This window comes from Muntiacus reevesi, chromosome 20 (genome assembly GCF_963930625.1).
Source record: "Muntiacus reevesi chromosome 20, mMunRee1.1, whole genome shotgun sequence".
Classification (NCBI taxonomy): Eukaryota; Metazoa; Chordata; class Mammalia; order Artiodactyla; family Cervidae; genus Muntiacus; species Muntiacus reevesi.
Genome location: NC_089268.1, coordinates 40,602,342 through 40,626,792, shown reverse-complemented (window position 1 = coordinate 40,626,792; position 24,451 = coordinate 40,602,342). Strand labels below are relative to the sequence as shown.

Sequence of the window (24,451 nt, the reverse complement as noted above, 5' to 3'; positions counted from 1 at the left end):
TTATGGTTTAACTTCATTCAGTCATTAAAAGCATGAAATCAAACCATCTGGAGTCTAATCCCAGCTCTGCCACATATTGGCTATGTGACCAGGAGCAAGCTACCTATGTTCTTTGAATATCAGTTCCTTCATTTGTAAAATATGAGTAAAAATAATATAGACCTCATATGAGGATTAAAAGGATTAATAGGAATGGAGCATCTACAGCAGTATGTGCCACATATTAAAAGTTCAATAAATTATTAGCTGTTATTGTTCTCGCTATTATACTCATGATCATCACCACCATTATCAACCCATGCATTTCCATGTGTTTATACCAAAAATATAAAGCCCCTTCTTAATGGAAATGCAATATATTTTCTTTTTTTTATTTTCTTGTTAATCCCCAAACAGTATCACCCTGCCATCTGCCATATAAAATAAGATTCCCTCCTCTCTAAGCTCAAGTAGGCTCAGAAGATGCAAATCAACTTTAAATTTAGACTGTGTAAACTATAATCAGCAAGTGCAAAGTGTTCCAAGGGTGATTTGTATATTTTCAAACTAATTATAAATAATTTTTATTATCTTCTCTTTCTTTCTTTGCATCGTCTGAATCATGGCTTCTCTACATCAGGGCAAATAATGGAAAGGAGGGACTTACAGATTAGTGATACTACCAATGGCTCAAGTATCAAAACATGCTTTGAATTGAATACCCTGTTGTGAGTCTCCTAGAGACAGAGGTCCCCAGACCTGTGAAGGCGTGGCAAGAATGAATGAAGTGGAGGATAACGAGGGAGGCTTTGTAGCAAAGTCTAATGAATGACTCCTTGACATTCTCTGATCTCTGACATGACAGACATATGGTGTTTATCAATAAATAAAAAGGATATAATTATGTTGAGGCTGAAGCATTCAGGTCTTGGTAACATTTGGTAAGCCAGAAGCCTGTCTGACCCGCTTTTTATCCTGACAGGTAGACTAAAATAAAGTATCTCCATAAAAATCTATTCATGGTACACAATAATCTTTGATTGTCTTTAGCTTCCTCAAAGAAGCAGTGGGTCATGCTCTAATTTGTGTCCATGAATGTATGTTAATATATTATTTAAATGACACTCCAAGGTAATCACAATGAGTCCTTACAGCTTTCAATGCACAGCTCCTTAAAAATATCCCCAGTCTGAAGGTCAGGGCTTTTCATGGCATGTCTCTTAGGGTAAGATCTTTGCTATCATCCATAATTTCTTTTTATGGTCACATCTCCTATTCAGTCTTTAGGAAATCTCATTGGTTCCACCTTCAATCTGTTTCTGGAATCTCACCCTTTTCCCTCCTTCTTTATTTTTTTATTTGACTGCACCCAGTCTTAGTTGCAGCACACAGGATCTACTTCCCTGACCAGGACTCAAACCCTGGTCCCCTGCACTGGGAGCGTGGAGTCTTAACCACTGGACCACCAGGAAAGTCCCCCATTCCCCCCAGTTCTGCCACCACCATAGTGTGTGCCCCTTCACCTCTCGCCTTGATGATTATGGGAAAAAAAAAGTGTGAAAGTGAAGTCGCTCAGTCATGTCCAACTCTTTATGACCCCCGTGGACTGTGGCCTGCCAGGCTCCTCCATCCATGGGATTTTCAAGGCAAGAATACTGGAGTGGGTTGCCATTTCCTTCTCCAGGGAATCTTCCCGACCCAGGGATTGAACCTGGGTCTCCCTCATTGCAGGCAGACTCTTTACCGTCCGAGCCACCAGGGAATCCCTTGAATGATTATGATCACCTCTTAATAGTCTTTAGCTAACATCTAGGGTGATGTCATATCACACCCCCACACAAAATCCTGTAATGACTCCGAGTCCTTACAATGGCTTCCTAGTTCCTGTGATCCAGACTCCCATATTTTTTCTTCTACCACTCTCTTTACTCCAGCTGACTGGTCCCTTGCTGTTCCCCAATATTTTAGACACTGTCCCACAGCCTGGAATACTCTTACCCTAAATATTAGAAAAATGCTTCAAGTACTCATTCAAATCTTGCCTCCCAATGAGGCTTAACTCAACAACCCTACTGAAAATGAGAACAGGCCCTCATACAAGTATAGCCTAAGTAATATTAGTAAAAGAATGGCAGAGAAATCAGGATACTGACGAACATCATACACACCAAACACTTTTCAGAAAAGTGCTTCTCTGCCTTATACCAGTATGAAGTAACATAGAGGGGACATATGTATACCTATGACTGATTCATGTTGGTTGATGTATGGCAGAAATCAACACCATACTGTAAAGCAATTATCCTTCAATTAAAAATAAATACATTCGAAAAAAGAAATAACATAGAGCAATCCATCTCCTTAACTCATCTTGTCTGTGGATCTGTATGATCTGGGGAGAATTCTGGAAATTCCTAACCAATGTATTTTGACATTTAGACTTTGTGATAGAAGTATCCAAAATGGTTCCAGGATAACAGAGGGAGATTTGGGTTTTCAGCTTCAATGGTGGCTCAGATGGTAAAAAGTCCACCTGCAACAGAGGAGACCTGGGTTGCATCCCTGGATCAGGAAGATCACTTGGAGAAGGGAATGGCTACCCACTCCAGTATTCTTGCCTGGACAGAGGAGCCTGATGGGTTACAGTCCGTGGGTTGCAAAGAGTCAGATATGACTGAGCGACTGACATTTCCACTTTACTTCACTTTTCAACATTTAAAAAGCCTCCAAACCTACAATATTTATCGGTCATAATTGTTTTATTCTTCCCAAGCTTACTGATATGACGGAAATAATCAACATGAGTAGGAGGGAAATAGATATATATTATATTCATGTGTATATATATATATTCACTAAGGAACATATTTTTAAGAAAAGTTAAATATTTAAAGGCCATATATGTATACAATATTTGAACCTAAGCTAATTTATTTTGATACACAGTACTATGATATTTCTTATAAAGTACAAAGCAGCCTAAGAAAATGTGTTTTTCTCCGTGTAAAATTGCTTGTTGGTCTTCTTTTCCTAAGAAAAAAATAATGACGGTTTTTCACCCATAAGAGTGCAAGAAAAAGAAAAGGTAAGTTGAAATTGGAAGAAAAATACAATTAGGATAAAAAGTCTGTTTTTAAATCTGTGAGGGAAAATATTTTATAAACATCTTTCTAGGATTAGAAAAATTACCAACTGTGCAGTTTGTTACTTAAGTTAAATAACTTTTGTATCAGTGATTCATCTCTTGAATTATCCTTTTAAATTAAAAGACAAAGGATTTAATTGTGATAACCTATATTGACACGGAATCTCAGTGCACGTTGAAAATGACATTGTTCCATATCCAAATAGGGGCTGAGTACTTTCATGCAGTGTAACATAAATAGAAACAGAACAGATAAGCCAAAATAAATTATTTTCATAAAATGTTTGGGTTGTTTCACTGTGTTTTTATGGGTATAATTAGATGAATTGCTTTGCATTGTTAACAGAAAGAAACAGATATCATAACCATAATTATACATATATACATGCATATTAATCTTTATATCTTTATTTTCACTGTTTATGTGATTAAAACACAGTACAGAAAAGTTTCTTTATTTGCACGAGATAGCATCAGAATCATTGCTAGAATCTGACAGAAACTCTGATTGTGTTTGACTCTTCAGTGTGTTTTTTGGCTCATTTATTGGTACTTGTCTCTTTGGCAGAGCCTAATATAAGAATAAGCTTCCCAGGTGGCTCAGTGGTAAAGAATCCGCCTGCCAATGCAGGAGACCTGGGTTCGATGCCTAGGTTGAAAATCCCACATGCCAAAGATCCCACACACCTGCAACTAAAAAATGAAAGATCCCTCATACTGCAATGAAGACCCAGTGCCACCACATAAATTTTTTTTATTTTAAATTTAAAAAGTCAGTCCTCAAAAACCAATCGTCTATAGAAAAACAAGCAACGAGAAAAACTTTTACCCCAGAAAATAAATATATTTTAAAAAATAAATGCTAATACTTACTGTAATTTTTTCTTGCTTTCAAAACATTCACTCCAGTATATCTTCTTCCCAGAAGAACCCAGAATATTACAACCATTCAGCTCAGTAGGTTTCCTCAGTTCTGGGCCATCCTGTGTGGCGTGCTCAGTAGCTCAGCTGTGTCTGATTCTTTGCAACCCCACGGACTATAGCGTGCCAGGCTCCTCTACCCATGGAATTCAACAGGCAAGGATACTGAAGTAGGTAGTCATTCCCTTTTCCAGAGGATCTTCCGGACCCAGGGATCGAACCCAGGTCTCCCACATTGCCAGATTCTTTACCGTCTGAACCACCAGGGAAGGCCATCCTGAGTCTGCGCAAATCAATGTCATCATCCGTCTTGGTGCCTGAGGCATGCGCGTCCCATGACGGGAAAACAGAATGGAAGCCAGGCCTAAGAAAAGCAGCAAATCAGAGTCCTTGGCCTAAGTTTGGTTCAAAGGTGAAATTGCAACCTAAGATGGTACAATCAAAAGGAAGATCAGACTTTGGTTTGAAAACTGGGCAAAAAGAAGCTCTGTTTCCCCCTGCCTATGACCAAGGAGGCTCCCGGCTTCGAGAGCTGCCAGCAGTCAACTTTCCCTCTTGAGGGGATGGGCTCAGGAGCAAAGCCAAACAGCAGAGGATGGATGATGAAGGCAGGAGAATCTCATCGTCTCGGTGACAACATGACCCTCGGGGCTGAGTCACACCTGAAGCCTGCTCTGCCTCTGGACTTTCCAATTATAGGAGACAAAAAACTCCTTCTGAAAAAAAAAAAAAAAAAAAAAACTCCTTCTGATTACTTTCGTCAACGTGTTAGGATTTCTTCTCACTTACAAACAAAATTATTCTATTTTATATAGCAATGTCAATGAGGATTCTAGAAACTGACATTAACATGTTCCTGCTAGAAGTAAAATCTACCTTCCCTTTTGAAGGGCGATTTGGCAATATATATAAAAATATCTAAATACGGGCTTCCCTAGTAGCTCAGATGATAAACCATCCACCTGCAATCCAGAAGACCTGGGTTCAATCCCTGGGTGGGGAAAATCCCCTGGAGAAGGAAATGGCAACTCACTCCAGTATTCTTGCCTGGAGAATTTCATGGACAGAGGAGCCTGGAGGGCTACAGTCCATGGGTTCGAAAAGAGTCGGACACGACTGAGCGACTAACACACACTTCAATCTAATATATAAACTTGAAAGAATTTATTCATTCATTCCACAAGTATTTAAGCACTTCTTAAGTGCCAAGCACTATTCTAGGAGTTGTGGGTTCAGCCATGGAGAAAATAAATTCCCTTATGGAAGCATCTTTATGAAATAATAAATAATGTGTAAAAAGATTTATTAACAAGGATGTTCATTTCAGAGCTCTTTATAATAGGGAATAGTTGGACACAATAAAAATGTCCAACAAAAGGGGATTGCTTAAATCAATTTGGGGGCATTGACATGATAAAATGCTATTTAGGAATTTTAAATAAACTGTAGAAACTAATAGACAAAACTATTTACCATGTACTATTAGGTGAAAAAGACCCTGGTGCTGGAAAAGATTGAAGGCAGGAGGAGAAGGGAACAACAGAGAATGAGATGGTTGGATGGCATCACAGACTTGATGGACATGCGTTTGAGCAAACTCTGGGAGTTGGTGATGGACAGGGAAGCCTGGTGTGCTGCAGTCCATGGGGTCGCAAAGAGTCGGACAAGACTGACCAACTGAACTGAACTGATTAGATGACAAAAGCTGATAGTAAAACAGAATGTAGGGCTAACTTATGTTAGCACATTTATAAGTGTGTATTTATGTACAAGAAAAACCTGATATAAGGCATTATAAAATATTATTTTGAGTAGAATTGTGAGTGATTTGGATTTTCTGTTTATGCTTTTTCATAATTTTCTGCCGTAAATATCCCTTTCCTTCATTAGCAGGGAAAATAGCAGTCTTACCAACCTTAAGTAGTTTACATTAAAAAGTAAATAAATGACACTTGAATGCCAACATGGGGCTATCTCATAAATCCGAGATGACCCTCTAAACATCTATAACTAAAGGGTCAGACTAGTGTTCTCCATTCTAGGGCATATTTGCTCAGGCAGCACTGTCTACTGTTTTTGCAATGACATTTGTACTTTATATATATACATATATATAATTTTATTTATTTATTTTTATTTTTGCTGTACTGTGTCTTTGTTGCTGCATTTGCTTTTCTCTAGTTGTGGCAAGTGGGGGCTACTCCTCGTTGCAGTGTGTGGGCTTCTCACCAAGGGGGTGTCTCTTGTTGCAGAGCTCTAGGGCGTGTGGACTTCAGTAGTTGTGGCCCGTGGGCTTAGTAGTTGCAGCTCCCAGGCTCCAGAGCACAGGCTCAATAGTTGCAGTGCACAGGCTTAGTTGCTCAGAAGCATGTGGGATCTTCCCGGATTAGGGATCGAACCTGTGTCTCCTGCACTGAATTCTTTACCACTGAGCCTCCAGGGAAGCCCCCACATTTGTACTTTGTAACGGAGTAAACCAAACCAGGTCTCAGAGTTGGTTAATGACTGCTTGGACTAGGCCCTAAGTCTCCTGTTCTTGGGATCCACAGCTATTTCCACCACACTGTCCTCCGCCTCCCAGCAACATCATTAGAATGAATCTGTCATCAAGAGAAAGTCATTCAATCCATTCGGAGTGTTCATCAGTTCCTTAAAATAACTTGGCAGCTCCAAGGCTCACTGTTTGAAGACTTAAAACCAAAGCAGCACCCTGAATTTAAAATGTGAAGAAACACACAGAGGATTTAAAATGTTTGCACTCTCACCATTCCCTTTCAGATTTATGTAACAGAATTCAAAGTGTGCGAACACTTAGAGTCACTTCTACACGTAAGGCAGAGTGAAACTATCCCAAAGGCGAGGTTGGCAATGAACACTCCCTCAACTTTCAATTTTGCCCTATTCTCATCCTCCAAAATGACCTTGTTCTTTCTATTTTCTGGATGCTTGATGTAAAAGAGGCATTATGACTTTCATGATTGAATAACAGTTACGAATTTCCATTTCACTTTCCTTACCAGCTTAGATGTGGTTTAATGCAGCGTGCTAGAATTCTCCCAGAGGTGGATCTGAGCTGAACTGACTAGGTTTCTGACTGCCAACTCTTCTGCACACAAAAATAGCAGCATAACCTATTACACACATTTGTTATCTGTTACTAAGAGAAAATTACCAACCCACCCAGAGAAACAGAAATACATCTGATCATGGGACTTCTCCAAAGGCCAGAAAACCTGTTAGTTTTACATCAAAGGGCTCACACAGACTCTCAGAAAAAGGTAAACATTTCCAAACAATCAAAACAAAAGATTTCAAGGAGGCCATATTTTTGTTTTCCAAATTAAAAAAAAAAAAAAAAGTGCCTGGCCTAAATACTTGACAAGTGGTTAGTGCTAACTAAGAATGCATTTTCTTTCACCAAGCTTGCAAGTAGATGTCTTTAAGACAGCAATTCTCTTCGGTAGATATTTCTTCAGTGTTTATGTATGTTGAACCCTGGGGATGGACATGATTGTGGATGTACTCAGTCGTGTCTAGACTCTCTGCGACCCCATGGACGATAACCCGTCAGGCTCCTCTGTCCATGGGATTCTCCAGGCAAGAAATCTGGAGTGGGTTGCCATTTCGTTCTCCAGGGGATCCTCCCGAATCAGGGGTCACACTGGCAGGTGGATTCTTTACCATTGCACTACCTGGGAAACCCCATGTAGAACCCTGCAGAGGACTTAATTGACCTACAGGAGATCCAGTAACATTTAAGTGACCAGTCCTGCCTGGAGAAGACTTACTGTCCAGAGCAATACTACTTCTAAAGTAGGCATCTCCTTAAACCAGAATAGTATAATACTTCTCTCCCTTCATGAAATATTATTACTCTCTTTTCTCAACATTCTTCAGAGGAGTTGATTTCCATGATTAATTTAAGAGGAATAGGGAGCGGAGTGGGGCGGGGGCTGAAATAGATAAATGAATGTGAAACTTATAACTTTGATTTTGACCTTTAATAGTCAAATAAAGATTTTTAACAAAGTGGACAATAATTCACTGTAAGTAATAAAGTCATATCAATCTTGCCATGGAGTAGGAACCAAGAATACAGGGCCATACACATGTAGTCACTGGGATATGACAAGCTTGGAACCTATTTATAACTTTTAAAGTATTTTATGACTCTTTCTTTCCAAAGAAGCACACATCACATTGCGTGAGGTCTGTGAATATACAAGTGTTCTTCTCTGCCAAAGGCAGCTGAGAAAGCAAAAGGATTATCCAAGTATTGTTTTTCAAACCTGAATCTATGAAGGGCAATTATACAGAAATATTTGGTACTTAGTAACCTTGAAACTTTGAATTCAGGAAGATTTTCTGTCCCCAGGGCTACATGGTCTGATGGCGCAGGTTCATAAATCCAACGAGAATGGATCTGGCTATTGTAACTCTACCCACCTTTGTGCAGTTGTCAAACAAACCCAGTGTCCATAAAGCCTCACCCTAGCCCAGTGCCTGCCTTTGGGGGGCGCCTGATGTTTTGTCAAGCAGAACCCAATATGAGTATGGCTTCTTTTTAAATTGGTTTAGAATACATGTATATGTATGGCTGAGTCCCTTTGCTGCTCACCTGAAACTATCACAACATTCTTAATCGGCTATACCCCAGTACAAAATAAAAAAAAATTTTTTTAATAAACTGGTTTGGAAAATAAGGAATCTCCATTCTGCTTAATCTTTGTTTTCACTGAATCACATAACACTAGATTATTAGTAATGCTTCCATTAACTCTGGAGTTCAAGATCAGGGGTATCCAGGTAATATTTAATACAAAATGAAGGAAGTTTCAAACCAAACTATCAAATACTGTTGGACTGAAAAAATAAAAGCAACACCAGGCAGGGGTTACACAGGATAGGAAGAGGGTGGCTGAATTATTTCCTTTGGGACAATTGCAAGGGAAGCATCTTATTTCCAGAAGCCGAGTTCTGTACACAGTTATCCCAGTGTAGGATCGGAATTTCCTTGTAGACTTCACCACTTTACCTAGTGAACATCAGAGCTGCTGGCTACCCTCCCAGACACACTTTTCCCCTTATCACAGTCCCTCTGGGGTAAGTTCCCTGTCTGGGTAGGAAGAAAAGTGAGACGGCCAAAGCCAGTCTGTTCTGTAAGTCACTTCCCTTCACAAAAAGATGTCTTGCCTGAGCGTCTGGGCTTCTCTGGTGGCTCAGACCATAAAGAATCTGCCTGCAACGTAGGAGACCCAGGTTCGACTCCTGGATGGGGATGATCCCCTGGAGAGGGGAATGGCTACTCACTCCAGTATTCTTGCCTGGAGAATTCCATGGACAGAGGAGCCTGGTGGACTACAGTTCATGGGGTTGCAAAGAGTCGGACTAGGCTGAGTGGCTAACACATGGAAGTACAGTAATTCTTAAGTGGCACCACAGATAGATGTCCTATATTAAAAAACATGCCTCTTCTGTTTCACAGTCTGCTTTGTTTTTCTAATTTTTAAAAATCATCTTCATCGTACCAGTACACACAGTTCCTTTTAAACCTGTATTTTGCTTCAGCAATGAGGAAAGGATGTTGTTTACAATTTGACTTTCTGGTTCTCATGCGCCTGTAAAATATTTTTCTTCAATTGGTTTTAAAAGCATTTTCTTTTTTTCCAAGAAACTTTGGATTTCTTTCCATCTTTTACTGGGGGTTCAAACTTAAAGTAACTGATGACCTCCAAAGGCCAACCTCATGCAGATGTCAGCAAGATGAAAAACAGAACTTAACATTTTGCACAACAATATTTGCATTCCTATTAGCTTTTGCAAATGCAGTACATCTCATCCTCTTGGGCTGACTGCAAAGGTGCCCTGGCAAGAGGAACAGGACTATGTGATTCTAATAGGTTAACATACTGAACTGAGCTGCTTTAAAGGGAATAAATGCTGTGGCCCAGGGGCAATTACTGGGTGGACTTCAGTGAAGACTCTTGGAAATGACTTAACAGCAAACTGTGTGTCAAGAGGGGGCAGGGAGACACATTTTGCTCCCGTTAAATATCTTCCTCGAAACCTCAAACACGATCATGATTTTACAGCCTAATTGCATGTAATCTTGATTTTAAAAAGAAGCTGCAAAAAGTCGATACAAAAAAATAAATATATATGAGCTGCACTCAAGTCTGTATTTCCACAAATGCTTTAAAGGTTTGCTGTGCAGAAACCAGTGATTATGTAACAAGTCGATTTCAAAGAATACATCTCTTACAGTTACATCCTGATAAAACAGCTGAGATCAAGTCACTAAATATTCTTGCAATTCAAATAGAAGAAAATAGATTAACTCTTTGCTTGGGAGGGTCGGGGATGGGGGGGAGGATATATGATGAGAAATTTGTACCAATCTTCCTGAACAGTTAGGGAGGAATAAGTTAAGGAGGAAGCACAAATTTGGTGACTGTGAGGTGAAGCACTAATTTATGGTCCTTTGAAGGCGGTGTCTGACAGACAGGTGTCTGCCGTTGCTTAGCTTAGCTGGGCGGTGAGCAATGAAAGCTAGTGGCTCCCCCGGCACACCCGAGGGCCAGAGTTTTTTTTTCCCTCCTGGCTCTATCTCGCTGATTGTCCCCAGCACTGTTTCTTTGGAGTCAAGGGAAGTTGAGGGCCCTCCTTGTTGCCCTCCAGACCCCAGAGCATCCAATTCCGGGTAACGTCTGCGGAGCTCGCGGGCCCCGGCGCCCAGGGTGGAGAACTGGCCTTCCAGCGAAACCGCCCCAGGCCTCCGGCCCCCCAGCTCGTCTGTCCGGGTCTCCGGCCCTGTCGCCGAGGCCGAGCGCACAGAGCTCGCGTCGCCGTTTTGGATAGCGACGCAGCTCCCTGCTCCGGCGCGCTCCCCGCGCCCCGGGTCCCGGCTGAGGCCGCCCCGAGTCCCTGGGACTTTGACGGGTTAGGACAGGCGACGCCGAGGGCCAGGCGGCCTCCAGCCGTCCCCAGCCCTGCCCCAGCGCCGGTTCCAGCGCCGCGCCGCGCCGCGCCGGCAGAGAAGCAGCTGTTCCCAACAGCTGGGGGGCGGCGGCGCCGGGCGCCCCAGGTGCGGCCGCGGCCAATCGCAGGCGTCCGGCCCGCCCCCTCCCCAGCCGGGCGCCGACCCCCGGCCCGCGGGGGGAAGGGAGCAGAGAGGTGGAGAGCCGTCCTCGCCACTTGTCTTCCAGCTTCCGCGGCGGGAGGGACAGGACCCGGAGCCGAAGCCACGCGGAGTCTCCCCCATACCGCCCCCCCCGCACCCCAATACCCGGGGCCCCGCCACCGCCGCCGCGCCCCCCGCCAGCCCACCTCCGCGCCTGGACGCTCTCACTGCCGACCCTCCCCAGGCCCCACCCAAGACACCTACCTAATTTCTGCGAAAGAAAAAAAATCTACCTCTAAACGCACCCCGATCTTCGCTTGAGGACCACCCCTCTCATTTCACATTTTGGCCTCCCCGCCGGGTGAGTGGAAAGCGTTTGCACATCCTACAGAACCGGAGCCTCAGCCAGACGATCCGGAGGATTTGTACCGTGACCGGCAGGGGGGGCGGGAGGAGAGAGCGAAGTCGGGTCTCCCCGGGCGGCTGCTGGCGACTTCGGCAGCCGCGCGCCCCGCGCCCTCGGTCGCCCCCGGGCCGCTCGCCCCCGCCGTAGCGCCGCCACCCTCGCCCCCGGGCTCGCCCGTAGCCCCTGGCGGCCGCGAGAGGGTGCGGGAGACGCGGAGCCGGAGGAGGACGCGCAGCCGCTGCCCGAGCCGCAGCCGCAGCCGCAGCCGGAGCCCCAGCCGCGGGGCGGGCGCGAAGATGCACACCACCCAGAAGGACACGACGTACACCAAAATCTTCGTCGGGGGGCTGCCCTACCACACCACGGACGCCAGCCTGCGCAAGTACTTCGAGGTCTTCGGCGAGATCGAGGAGGCTGTGGTCATCACCGACCGGCAGACGGGCAAGTCCCGGGGCTATGGATTTGTAAGTTGCGCGGATGGAGTGAGTGGAGGGGGGGGGGGGAGCGGGGGTGGCGTGTATGGAGGGGGCGACCGAGAGCCTGGAGGGGAAACTGAGGACCGCGGGGGCGGGGAGAGAACAGAGTGGCGCTGGGTCGGAGGGGTTGGAGTTTGGAGTGAGGGGCTCGGCGCGCCGGTGCGAGGACCCCTGCGAACTGGAGCGGCGCTGCCCCTTCGCTCCCCCGGATGAACTGAAAGTTTGCGCGCCGTGGCGCTGGGGACCGAGGGCCGGCTCCTGCCTCGCGGGGTTCCGGGGGGACCGAGAGCGCGGCCGGCGGGGTCGGGGGACAGGCGGAGCAGGGGTGGAGGGGAGGGAGAGAACTGTGATGTCTGCGGGATTTGGGGGGTGCGGAGATCTGGGAGGGAGGGGCCGCAGCCCCCGGGAATAATTGCACTCCAGGGTTGGAGGCTGGTGGTTAAGCGCGCTGTTTGCGTCTTCCTGGCTTTCTGGCGGAGGCCGGGAGGGGACACTCCAGGAGGTCTGGGGCTCTTCTTCTTAGGCCACCCCCGTCACCACACCACCCCCCCCCCTTTTTTTTTCGTAATTGCAAAGATGACTTCTTTTAAAAGATGAGCCTCTGGCTTTTTGCCAAACTGAAAGAGAGCATAGTTAAGCTTCCCGGAGATTTCAGCGTCCAAATTCAGCTCCCGAGGAGCAGGGAGCCCCATCGCAGGACAATAGCTATTGTGGTTGAGGAGTATTTGCGGGGTTGGGAACGCCGGGCGGACGCGAGGCTAGACTTTCTTGAAAGCAAACCGTGGCCTCCGGGCCGGGTAGGGACACGGGGAATGGGCGGGGGAAGGGGAATCTGGAGGAGTTCTGAGACGGAATTCTGGCTTCCGAGTCTCTGTTAGGCCCTACCAGCACCCTTAGAACTTTAGAGGTGGGGGGAGGCGGTGGTTCTTTCTTTACACCTTTCTGTATTCTTATTTTTGTGTGTTTTGGATGGAGGGTCAAGGATAATTCTAGTTTTCTCTCCCCCTACAACCCCCACTGCCAGGAAAAAAAAGAAAGAAAAAGTTAATGAACCAGCGTAGTTTTACTAACACGAATAACTTCTCCATGCGATTCTTGGTTTCTTCGGAGGTTGATTTAGAGCTCTGTGTGTATGTCTGTGTGTATGTTGCTAAGGTCACCATGGCTGACCGGGCTGCTGCTGAAAGAGCTTGCAAGGATCCCAACCCCATCATTGATGGCAGGAAGGCCAACGTGAACCTGGCATACTTGGGAGCAAAACCAAGGATCATGCAACCAGGTGAGAAAGATTCCTGGAACCAACTCCACCGCCCCCTCCCCCTCCATAGAGACCCCCACTTCTGAATAGGGTGAATCCCTGATTGAGAAGACCCTAGTTCCCTGAGCATCTGTAGATGTGTTGAGTAAAGTTGAACTGTGGCTGGTTATTCTACCAAGACATGAAAGATAGATGAGAATTGAAAAGACTCCTTTCTTGACTTGAAATGTACCTGTGGGCAAAAAATAGATCTTGGGGTTGGGTTCAGTTTGTACACACCCAGACTTGGGCTTGACTCCCCTGTTTTCTGTATACACATTTTCCTCTTCTTGGCCACTTGTTGGCCATTCCAGTGTGGATGATATGGGTCAGATTTGTCAACTCCAGCTGGCTATACTTCTCTACATGGTGGTGTTTCTTCTTTGGCCACCAGTTGCCCTGTGCTCAGAGCGGGCAGTTCACCCAGAACACTGACCCAAAAGAAACACAGGGGGCTGGTGGTGCCAGATGGTAAACGTTTAAAATAAAATCACAGCATATTTGTAATGACAGAAAATAAAGAGATTCCGTGCACTTCAGGACCCTTACGTTACAGATGAAGATACTGATGCAGAGATGAGAAATGGTTTCCTCCAAAGTCATAACAGCTGTTAGTCACCAAAAGGGAGAGAATTTCGTCTATGTGAAAACTTGACCTTTTGGATTACTTACTACACTGTCTTTTGCATTCGCACAAGTAATTGTGAATCAACTATTCAACAAACGTAATCTTTTCCTTGGGCATACAACTTTAAATATGTTCTCTTCATTCTTAAGTCTGTCCATCTGAAATTTTGGAAAGAGGTAGACATTTCAATCCAAACAGATTTGTTAGGAAAGTAGATTGTCAAGAAAGGGTGTGCATGTGCAAATATTCATGAGCATTAAAAAACATGTATTTATCTAATACAGTGTGTGTGTTTTGCTGTCCAGAAAAGAGTCTGTTTTGTAAATGTTTAATACCATAATCTGTAAAAGCCATAATCTTCCAAAGCATTGTCCAAAACATTCCAGAATATCCCAAATTAAAAAGACTTTTTTTATAGATCATGATTCAGAATTGTTGAAAGATCTGCCATGTGTAACTTCATTATCAAGTCCTGTTGTTCTTGGTTTCACTCCATAAGAACGTTTTATGTCTGATTTTCTAAGGTCTTACTCTGTGTCTGTCAACTAAACTTTGAGGATCATTTCTAGTTTCCACTTGAAGCCTATTGAAAATTTTATTTAACTTAACAATAACATTAGTAAAATGACTTTTAAAAACCTATTTATAATATTTTCTCTAAAGTATTAAAAGAATGATTACCTTTTCTAAGTGAAAGGTGTGATTGCATTTTATTTGTAGAAGTATTAAATGCCTAACATGCACAAATAGAGAATGTGGTATGTTTTATTGTTAGGTAATGACTTTTAAAAACCTATTTATAATATTTTCTCTAAAGTATTAAAAGAATGATTATCTTTTCTAAGTGAAAGGTGTGATTGCATTTTATTTGTAGAAGTAATAAATGCCTAACATGCACAAATAGAGAATGTGGTATGTTTTATTGTTAGGTTTTGCCTTTGGTGTTCAACAGCTTCATCCAGCCCTTATACAAAGACCTTTTGGGTAAGTCAATGAATCAGACCTTCCTAAGTTTCAATATGACTATCATTTGTTAACCTGTCTTTTTGTTATATCCAGACCAGACCATCATGTTATAGACTATTCCTGGTTTACATATTTATATATGTTTGTGTATATTGAATGCTGATAATGTAAATATTTTTAGATGAGTCAAGTTATCTGACCAAGTATGCAGCCTCCCAACCAGACCCATTTTGAGCTTATGATTAACAAAACAAAACAAAAATACCAGGTATGACTTGTGTACAGACGATTGTGTCCCAACACCATTACTGCTGTTCAACTTGACTCAATTGTATTTATCTCTTTCTAACCTGACAGGGCTCGTATACTGTTAAGCTAACTGATCAGAAGGATACCATGATAAGAGGTGGAATAGTTCTGTTTGGAATTAAACTCTGTAACCAGTAGACTCAGACACACAAGCTCAGATGGTGATTAACGATGCATGGATGTTGGTGTTGTTTTATTTTTTCACCATAGTCAATAGACCTCCGTGTGCTTTATTTTATTACAGTCATGAAGTGGTGTTGATAGCTAAACTGTGTGCTTTTTTTACTTAATTGAAAAGAGCTGTAGTGAAAGTGTTTTCTTTTCCTCGGGGAAGGGGCTCTTTGTGTTTTTGGTTTTGGTGGTGGTGTTGACGGGTGTTGACTTTTGACTTTGCCATGGGAAGCAAAGGGCCTTTTTTTATTTCCTTGCTTTTAAGCTGTAGCCTGTAACTTCCACTTAACCATATTTTTGTAGTGAGTGCTAAATGGTGTGATTTCCCTCTGTAAGAACACAGATTCATCGCTTGCATGTCCTAAGTTTCTGTTTTACTGGGGCGTTTTTCTGGGGATGGGGTTCTTTCTTTGGCAGTGTGTATCCACTTTTAGGCCTTCTAATTTAAAGGTTCAACAACTCTCATCAGATTTCATTAACACTGGCCAGTTTTTTTGAGCAGAGTAGCACTAACCTTCACCTTTCAGATCTGACTCGGGTGAACAGCCGGCTTATATTTGTGTTCTCTGGGTTCTGTGATTACGAGCCTTCCCTGTCCAAGCTCCCCAACTTCCCTTCCATTCAGACACTATATGGGGGAAAAAACATCTCCAAGCACCTCAATTTATTCTGAACACCTAGGGTCTGTTTTGGCTGTTTTCTACCTGATTCACTTGGCTGTAACTAATGCCAGGAATTTACACTCTCCTTTTGAATATTCTAACTGTTTAGAAGTGTTTCATTCTCAACAATATTAATAGTTTCTTCTGCAGCTTAGCACCTGAACATCTACATGTGTAACCTGAAAGGTTAGATTCTATCTGCCAAGATAGATATATACCAAGAGTAGATCCAAAGAAGCAATAATAATTTGACTTGGAAGATTCAAGTTATATTTTCCGTGAATACCTTCTTTATAACCTTCCCTTAACCATATCAAGATTCTCACTCTTACTGCCAACCCTTATTTTTTTTTTAAACCATAGAAGAATTTTCTGTCCAATAAGATTAGAAAGGGTCTTCGTGTATCCATAATGACACCCCATCCAAACCATTCTGGATATGACAACAAATATGGGTTCAACTACTTCTGGGGATGCCCCCTCTCATTGGTCTAGACTATGTTCAAGGTAGAACTGGGGAGAACATACATCTTAAGAAGTGACGGTGAACTTAAATCATGGTTTCACGTTACTAATCCCAAGACAGCTGTTACACAGCTAAATTGATCAACCGGTATTAGCATGTGTGTGTTTTTCTCGGTGCTAGTGGACAGTACAAAATAAGGAGACTGCATTTTGGTTTGGGAAATGAAACTAACACAAATCCATCAGGAACTATTCATTGCTAAATTACTTGGTATTATTTGAAGTACAAGAGGAATTCTGAATAGCAAGAAAATAGATGAGTCGGAGGAGTTGGACAAAGCTTTGTGGGGACTGGAATAAACTTGGACCAGTGGTATGTCTGGACAGGTGAAAGGAAAAAAGGGACCTGTCAAAGGGTATAGGATAGGGGAACATCAGCAAAGGCACAGAGGAGAAAAGACTCAGTGCATGGAGAAATGAGACTTCTATGGAGGGTCTTGAGAGGTAGACACAGAAATTTGAACTGGCTGTGACAGTCCTATGGATCCATGAGAAAGAAAGCAGTATATGGGAAAAAATAACAAACAGAATGTGTCATGTGGAAGTTTTAAATCAAGTATATTTGGATAGTAACCTTTAGTTGTTCATCCCTTCTAATAGCAGCTGTCTTTATAAAGGATGGTGATTATTACTGTTTGGATAAATTGAATTTGAGGTTCTTATTAGAAATAGATAGCATTCCAGATAGACCAAGCAAGGCTTCTCTTTCTTTTCAGGGGTTCTTAACACTGCTCTAATTCCCAGAGTCTGTACCTAACAAATCACACCTGGTCATCCTCAATTCTATTTGAATGCCACATGTTCTTATTTTTAGGCCTGGAAAGAAGTTTGAGAATTTTTAATCTTGACTTGTTTGAAATTCTAGAACTATTTTTTATATGGTCTTTAAATGACCCCTACATTACTCTAGGCTTTTAAAGAAAAAATCTTGGCCTGAAGGAATTTCCGATGTAACACAGTGGGCAGATGTATAGAAATTGGTGGATTTGCCAAACCACATCTTATAAATATTTTATATTTGAAAGAATAATTTTCTTACTGAAATCTTGGAGAGGAGAGATTATGGATCTGTGAGTAGAAAATTCCAGGCTAGTTTAGACCAGGTTGAAATACACTTATTTACTCAGTATTCCTTTAAGTGCTAAGTTTTATTTTAGTTGCGTTAGTGCATAATAAGTATTATACTGTCTGCTAAGTGGGGCAGGCAGGACAGTTAACCAAACATCTGCTACTTGCCTGGTACTGATAAAGGATTTACATAAATTATGTAATTTAATTATCACAGTAATTATCTGATAAAGACACTGTTAATGTCCTTTCCATGGGTGAAAAACTGAGATGCAGAGAGGTTAATTAACTTCCCACAATGGCGACTACGGGCTAGAGTCTGATTCTAGGTTCAGAATCACGGTTTGCATGACTTCCAAAGCCATATTCTCTCCTCTGTGTCAGCTGCTAGCCCCAAAGACACAACTGTGCTCTCTTATAATCTAGTAAGAAAACTGAGAAGCATGCGGAAGGGCTGTCCATATCGTTTCAGATAAGGGAGAGCAACATCAGGTCGGTGGGATCCAGGAAGTCTTCATGAAAGAGGTAGAATCTGAAATAGATTTTAAAACATGATGGAGGCTAGGGAACTCTTGTAGTGAGTATATTTCTCATTGTAGGCTCTTCACACTGATAATTTTATTTAACGCACAGCAGTTCAGGGTTGGAACTATTAGGTTCATTTCACTTATCAGAAATATGGGAGGCTAAAAAGGTGAAGCAAATTCTTGAAGACTTTAGACATGATGTGTGACAGAGCTAGAATGAGTAGGATTGGGATTGCAACAGGTAGAGAGGAGTGAGGACTGGCGTCCCTGGCCAGGGGATGTCATGAGCCAAGGTGAAGCGCTAGGTGTCTGTGGTGTGTCCAAGAAATCTTGAGGAGCCTAGCTGAGCTGGATTCAAGGAAAGGTTGGAAGAAATACTGGAAGAAGTATTTTGGAGCCACAGTATAAAAGACCTGTCATGCCAAAGTTTAATTAAGAAGTTTGCACTTAGCTTGGTAGGATGTTAGGGACCTAGGTTATTTTAAACAGGTGAATGAGATGCAGACTGTGTCAGCAGTGTATGTGATAGGTTGGAAGAAGAAACCCTTTAGGATGTCCAGAGTCACAGAGAGACACCAGAGGGACTTGAAGAGATAGGAAGAAAAGGAAAACATAGTAAATTTTCTTTGAAAATTGTCCAAGGTATTAGCTTCGCTCTTCGATTTTATTACTATTGTGCTGTGCTGGGTCGCTCAGTCGTGTCCGACTCTTTGCAACCCCGTGGACTGTAGCCCACCAGGCTCCTCTGTCCACAGGGATTCTCCAGGCAAGAATACTGGAGTGGGTTGCCATGCCCTCCTCCAGGGAATCTTCCTAACCCAGGGATTGAACCCAGGTCTCCCTCATTGCAGCAATTCCTTTACCATCTGAGCCACCAGGGAAACCCCTTATTGCTATTAGGCATGTACATTCTGTGATTCATTGAGGGAAAGGATGTTGGTAGATCTCTAGTGGGAAGGAGATTTCCAAACTGCCTTAATGGGTTCCGCAGACTATTAATACAAACAGGAACTGCTTGAGAAGCGCCATCTCCTGCTTTGGTCTGATTCTGCTTCCCTTCCTGAATTGAGATATTTCGGTCTGTCCATGGTCTTCTGGATTCTCCTTTCCCTAAAGCCTTAAAAAAAAAAAAAAAAAACTCCATGGTTTCATTTGCCTTCCAGATGGCTTCCTAACCCTTGCCAGACTTTGTGTAGGTTTCTGATATTCCTGGGAACTTTATACTCATTGGTTGGCAGCATCAAATGAAAGCTATTAATGTAAAATCAAATGCAGACAAGAGTCCTGTAAGAAACCCTGTCTAACTTATCAGTTAAAACGTTCTACACACACACACACACACACACACACACACACTGATCCTGCCTTTTTGTAGGCTAAACTTATTTTTAGTTACCACCTTTATTCAGAGATAGAAGCCTAGCAACCCTCCTGTTGTCTTTGGAACTTTGGGAGCACATGGGTTAATGTTTCAGTATCAGTGAGATTCATACTGGCTGGCCTTTGCAACTGATAGATGTTTTACTTTGGCCTTATAAAGACATTTTACCCGCTGGAAACCCTTGTCGCATGACAGGATCAAAAATAGCCCGGCTGCAGCCCCTGCTGTCCATCACCACATGTAAACTGGCACGAGTGAGGCTCCCTTATCCATGTCTGCACATCGTGGACACGGCAGCCTCCAGGGACAGTGTTTCATAAAGCCACACCTGTCACTGTGAGCAAGTCAGTCACCTGACCTGCAGAGAAGTTCTGAGTGTGTGCATGACCATGCGTCTGGTTTCTGACAAGCAATTAAGAACATCTCTAAGTGTCCTCAGAAACACTTGATGACGTCGTTTCTTCTGGCACTGGGAAAGATCTACAAGTCTAGTAAAATCGAGTGTATTTTTATCATTGGGGTCAAAGTTCATTACCCTCTGTGATAAATTCATCTTTTCCATGGATGTTCCTTAATGAGTGCTTTCAGTAGAACTCTGAAAAGGCAAAGCAAAGTTTATGTTTTTTTAAATCTTAATATTCAGTTTTCTGTTTTGAGTTCTTTAAAATTTGAAAATTGTCACTTGTGCTTGTACTTCTTATATGTTGCTTTTGGCAACAAGCAGATGGCATTATGGTGTCATATTTTTAGAAATACAGAGGGTTTTGATGGAGATTATTCTAAAGAAAGATGAAAATAAATCAGGTATTCATGGTAGTGTTTTAACTGAGCCATTATGAATGGCAAGAGTGAGAATTGAGATGCATGGGTTTCAAAAATACCTCTTGTGAATTTTTTTTAACAACATTAACTTTTAAGTAAGGCCATTGGAGTGTGTTTTGTATGTGACCTCTGAATGTGTAATTTTAAAAGGTACTTAATTTTGTTTCACGTTAACTTTTATAGGATAATTCACCATAATAGAATTGATTTGTATAAAATATCTAGCAGTAAGGAAGATTTGAAACAGATACGCTAAGAAATCTGTTTCTGTTGAGTCTGAAGGTGAAACGAGTTATTAGATGCCAAAAAAAAAAAATTTCCTTAGTCTTACTATTGTAACCCTATTAAGTTGATATTAATCTGAGAAATATTTAGTTTGTGTTTCCCTGTCCCTACCTTTTCCTTCAACCTCATCATTTCCCCCAAAACCCCTTCTGTCTGTCTTGCATAGAGATAAACAAGCTGGCTGACCTTCGGTTGCCTGATAGTCAAACAGGTTTGATTGACCCTTGTGTCTTTATGAATTTAATGGAGAAAAAGAGAGAAAGAAAGACCAAAAGCGTGCTGCACATTCTTTTTGGGAATCACTGCCGTGAATGTTAATAGCATTTCTGTAGCTTTTCCCACAACAGCCTCTTGTGATAGTGAGCTGCACTACAGTTCGTTTGAAAAAGTGTGATTCTGCTGTGTTTACCACACTTGTGAACTTTTAAATTCCTTTTTTTTTTTTTTGTCGCCTGCTTCTTTTTTTTATTATCATTATCTTTAATAAGGGTGACTGAGGTTGCAGAGAGATTAATGTGTGCTGAGTCTGCATAGCAATTTCCAGTAGGGTTGCCATGATAATAAACAGACAGATTTTTGTGGAAATTGATTGTCTTTGTGAGAAACCGGCCATCATCCTTACGGAACTGAACAATCACGGATTCCCTTTGGAGTCCTCTGTTCACACTTAAGAAACTTTCCATTGGCTGAACCGTTTTTGTTGTACGAAGTCATCACAAAATTTTCTGAAGTCGTAACTTAGCACTTAGGAAATAACCTCCTCTGTGCGAGGCCCTCCTGAACCGTGATTTCTTTTTTTTCCCCAAAACTTTGGTTCCATGGTTATTTCTTGGTTCCAAAATGATCCTGAATAAAAAGTTCCAGCAGAGAGGGTATCCTGTTTTCCTTGTTGAATTCTTTCTGGGGCACTCCATGATCTGGGCTCCGGCCAGACTCCTTTCGCTAATGACTGGCAAGTCGATATTGTGGCAACCCTATGCTCATAATAACCACTAAATTGGAGTTTGTCTGATCTCGGAAGAAGCCAGGCTCAACCCAGGAGGCCACTCCTGCCTGACTTTTTTTCTTTCTCTTTCCCATTTCTCAACAGGATACCTGCACACTATGTCTACCCACAGGCTTTTGTGCAGCCTGGAGTGGTCATCCCCCACGTGCAGCCCACCGCCGCGGCCGCCTCCACCGCGCCTTACATCGACTACACGGGAGCCGCGTACGCACAGTACTCGGCGGCCGCCGCTGCCGCCGCCGCCGCGGCCGCCTACGATCAGTACCCGTACGCAGCCTCCCCGGCCGCCGCGGGCTACGTCACGGCCGGGGGCTACGGCTACGCGGTGCAGCAGCCAATCACCGCCGCCGCACCTGGGACCGCGGCCGCCGCCGCCGCCGCCGCCGCGGCCGCCGCAGCCTTCGGCCAGTACCAGCCTCAGCAGCTGCAAACAGACCGGATGCAATAGGCCCGTACCCCTGATCAAAGTCTAGTTGCTTTCTCTTTCCAAAATGTCCCAGTTTTCAGTAGCTAATGAGAGTTAACATTGACTTAACAGCTTTAGAAAAAAAAAAAAAAAAGCTATGCTATTGTGAAGCAGAATTATGATTTTTTTTTTTTTATACTCCAGTAGTCATTCTAGACGTGCAAAAGAAGGAAGGGGAGTGGGCGCAGTTTTTGGAAATCAATCCCAAAGAGCCTGAGTAAATACAAGGCCGCGACGAAATGGTGGCAGGAGGAAACCATGGAACTTCATTTTTATAACGGGATTTTTACTTTTGCTCTTTTTATAGTATCAGGGAAGCAAACTGCCTTTTACAGTTAGAAAATGCTATTTGAATCTAGTTGAACCAGGGAATACAGAGTGAGCAATATGTAGCTTGAATTACATTGAAAAGCAGATTTTAAAAAAAAATGGTGAAAGCACTGATTGTCATTTTTAGCCGTCACTATGGCCTAGAGAACTTTTCTCAAGTAAGACGGTGATGTTCTTACTCTCTCAAAAAAAAAAAAAAAAAAGAGCATCGAACAATCAATCTAGGAGCGTGGCAGTGGGTGAAGTGGTGGACAGGCACCAAAGCTATTTTCTCATCCACCCAGTGGATGAGTGGGACTGTGAAACAGGTGATGTGGAATGAATGGGTGCAACAGCTGTACAGACAATCAATAACACACACAGTTCTGGAAAGAACACATCACTTGTGCTTGTTTGATGAGCTTGTCACATTCTAATCCCTCTCCCCATCCTGTTTCAATTTTGGGAAACTTGTATCTGCTGGTGTCAGCAATTCTGATTCTGAAATAGGATCAGGCTTTTACTACATACAACCGCCTTCTCTTTCTATTTATTGTGTCGACTCGTGGCTTATGATTAAAGGCAGGCAAAGTTTGCAGACTCTAAACCCTTAAGAGCTGTCTTAAGGACATTTATTTTTTTCCCTTTTTAAGTAATTTTACACTTTTTAGTATCTATTTCAGAGTCATATTTAAAACTATTTATTAGTGAATACCGTACATGAGACACCAAGGTTACTAAGATGACAATTCTTCAATGGTTAATGATAATGTGGTTTATACTGTGCCTTAATAGTAATGCTATTTAAGATATTTATTTTTAAGTTTTACTATGCTGCACTCTAAAGAAAGGAACTTTAGATGTGACACTGTAAAATTATGTATTCATCTCATGGCATAAATTATTTAGTAGGTCTAGATGTAGCATATTAAATATTAACCTATTCAACTAAAGATGTTGACTTGGATTTATTTAAATTCATATGTGCACTGTATAAGAGAATACTCTTACATTAACACATTTTAGTTTATTTTAGTTTTTAGGTTTTTTTTAACAGGATCTGTTGCTAGTTTCATGCTTCCTTCTCTGATTTTGCTCATGCAGCTCTCATTTACTGATACTTCATTAGTTTAACACTTCTTATGTAGTTTTTAAATGCTGCTTTACATTTTTCTTCTGAAACTGCAATACTTGCAATTTTTATTCTTAAACTAAATTGAATACTATTTTACACTGTATTGGATTTTTATACTTGAACAATTTCATACAAGGGAAGACAGGTTAGCATTTTTATGGACTTTCTCCATTATCACTGGATTTAAGTATTCCCATACTAGACAGTGTTATGTAATGTAGACATGACTCTCCTGTGCAAATTATTTATTCATTGTGTATATTGCTTTATAACATTTCAGATCTTCTAATCTATTCACTTGTATTAAATATAATTTTTAACAACTTCTGTTGCATTGATTGTTTCTCCTTTTGTGGTAAAAGTGGAATGATGTCTCTCTTTAATTAGAACTAATGGTGTGATTTCCAGGTAGCATTTTCAGTGAGCAGAAAGCTTCCCAGATGCCTTCTTTTTATACTTTTTAAGTAAATTTGCTTAACTCAGTATCTGCCTTACATTTAGCACACGATATAGGTCTTTCCCCAGTAGTGAATGAACCCTAAAGGACATTCATGGCAGTGGACCTCGGTTACTTGAAGGTTGTTTGGAAGGAGAGGGCTATAATGGGAACGGTCAGCTCAGAGCTGCAGTGATGCTGGGCTCAGGTAAACTGAGGTTTGGTACTAATCTCTAACCATGTACTGGCAATGTGACTAAAACACATTGCTTTTTGTAGTCCACTTTTGAGGTGAGGTTTTTATTGATTTCTCATCTATAATTTTAGGACAGAAATACCTATCTTACATAGTTATTTTAAGTATTAAAGTATATCAACTATTGGGTAAAAAGTTCATTTGGGGTTTTCTAT

The 24,451-nt window shown here is 42.2% G+C and overlaps 2 protein-coding genes across 2 annotated transcripts in view; both read left to right on the top strand.

Annotated features, from left to right (window-relative positions):
- The window catches only part of STMND1 (stathmin domain containing 1), a 78,720-nt gene extending 67,234 nt beyond the window's left edge, over positions 1-11,486 (top strand). The window contains exon 7 of the mRNA XM_065912187.1: positions 10,724-11,486. Coding sequence (XP_065768259.1) covers positions 10,724-11,486 — 763 coding nt within the window. The remainder of the gene's footprint in view (positions 1-10,723) is intronic.
- A 3-nt stretch (positions 11,487-11,489) lies between these two features.
- Positions 11,490-23,927, top strand: RBM24 (RNA binding motif protein 24). Its single transcript, XM_065912960.1, has 4 exons — positions 11,490-12,035; positions 13,203-13,326; positions 14,902-14,956; positions 21,779-23,927. The coding sequence occupies exons 1-4, from the start codon at positions 11,868-11,870 to the stop codon at positions 22,140-22,142; spliced, it is 711 nt and encodes a 236-aa protein (XP_065769032.1). The 5' UTR covers positions 11,490-11,867; the 3' UTR covers positions 22,143-23,927.
- Positions 23,928-24,451: the final 524 nt, after the last annotated feature.

Bases quoted from the DNA above. Each gene is read 5' to 3' on its own strand.
- RBM24 (XM_065912960.1), top strand. From the start codon at position 11,868: ATGCACACCACCCAGAAGGACACGACGTACACCAAAATCTTCGTCGGG. The intron at 12,036-13,202 runs GTAAGTTGCGCG...TATGTTGCTAAG, and splicing joins AGTCCCGGGGCTATGGATTT to GTCACCATGGCTGACCGGGC. The intron at 13,327-14,901 runs GTGAGAAAGATT...TTTTATTGTTAG, and splicing joins ACCAAGGATCATGCAACCAG to GTTTTGCCTTTGGTGTTCAA.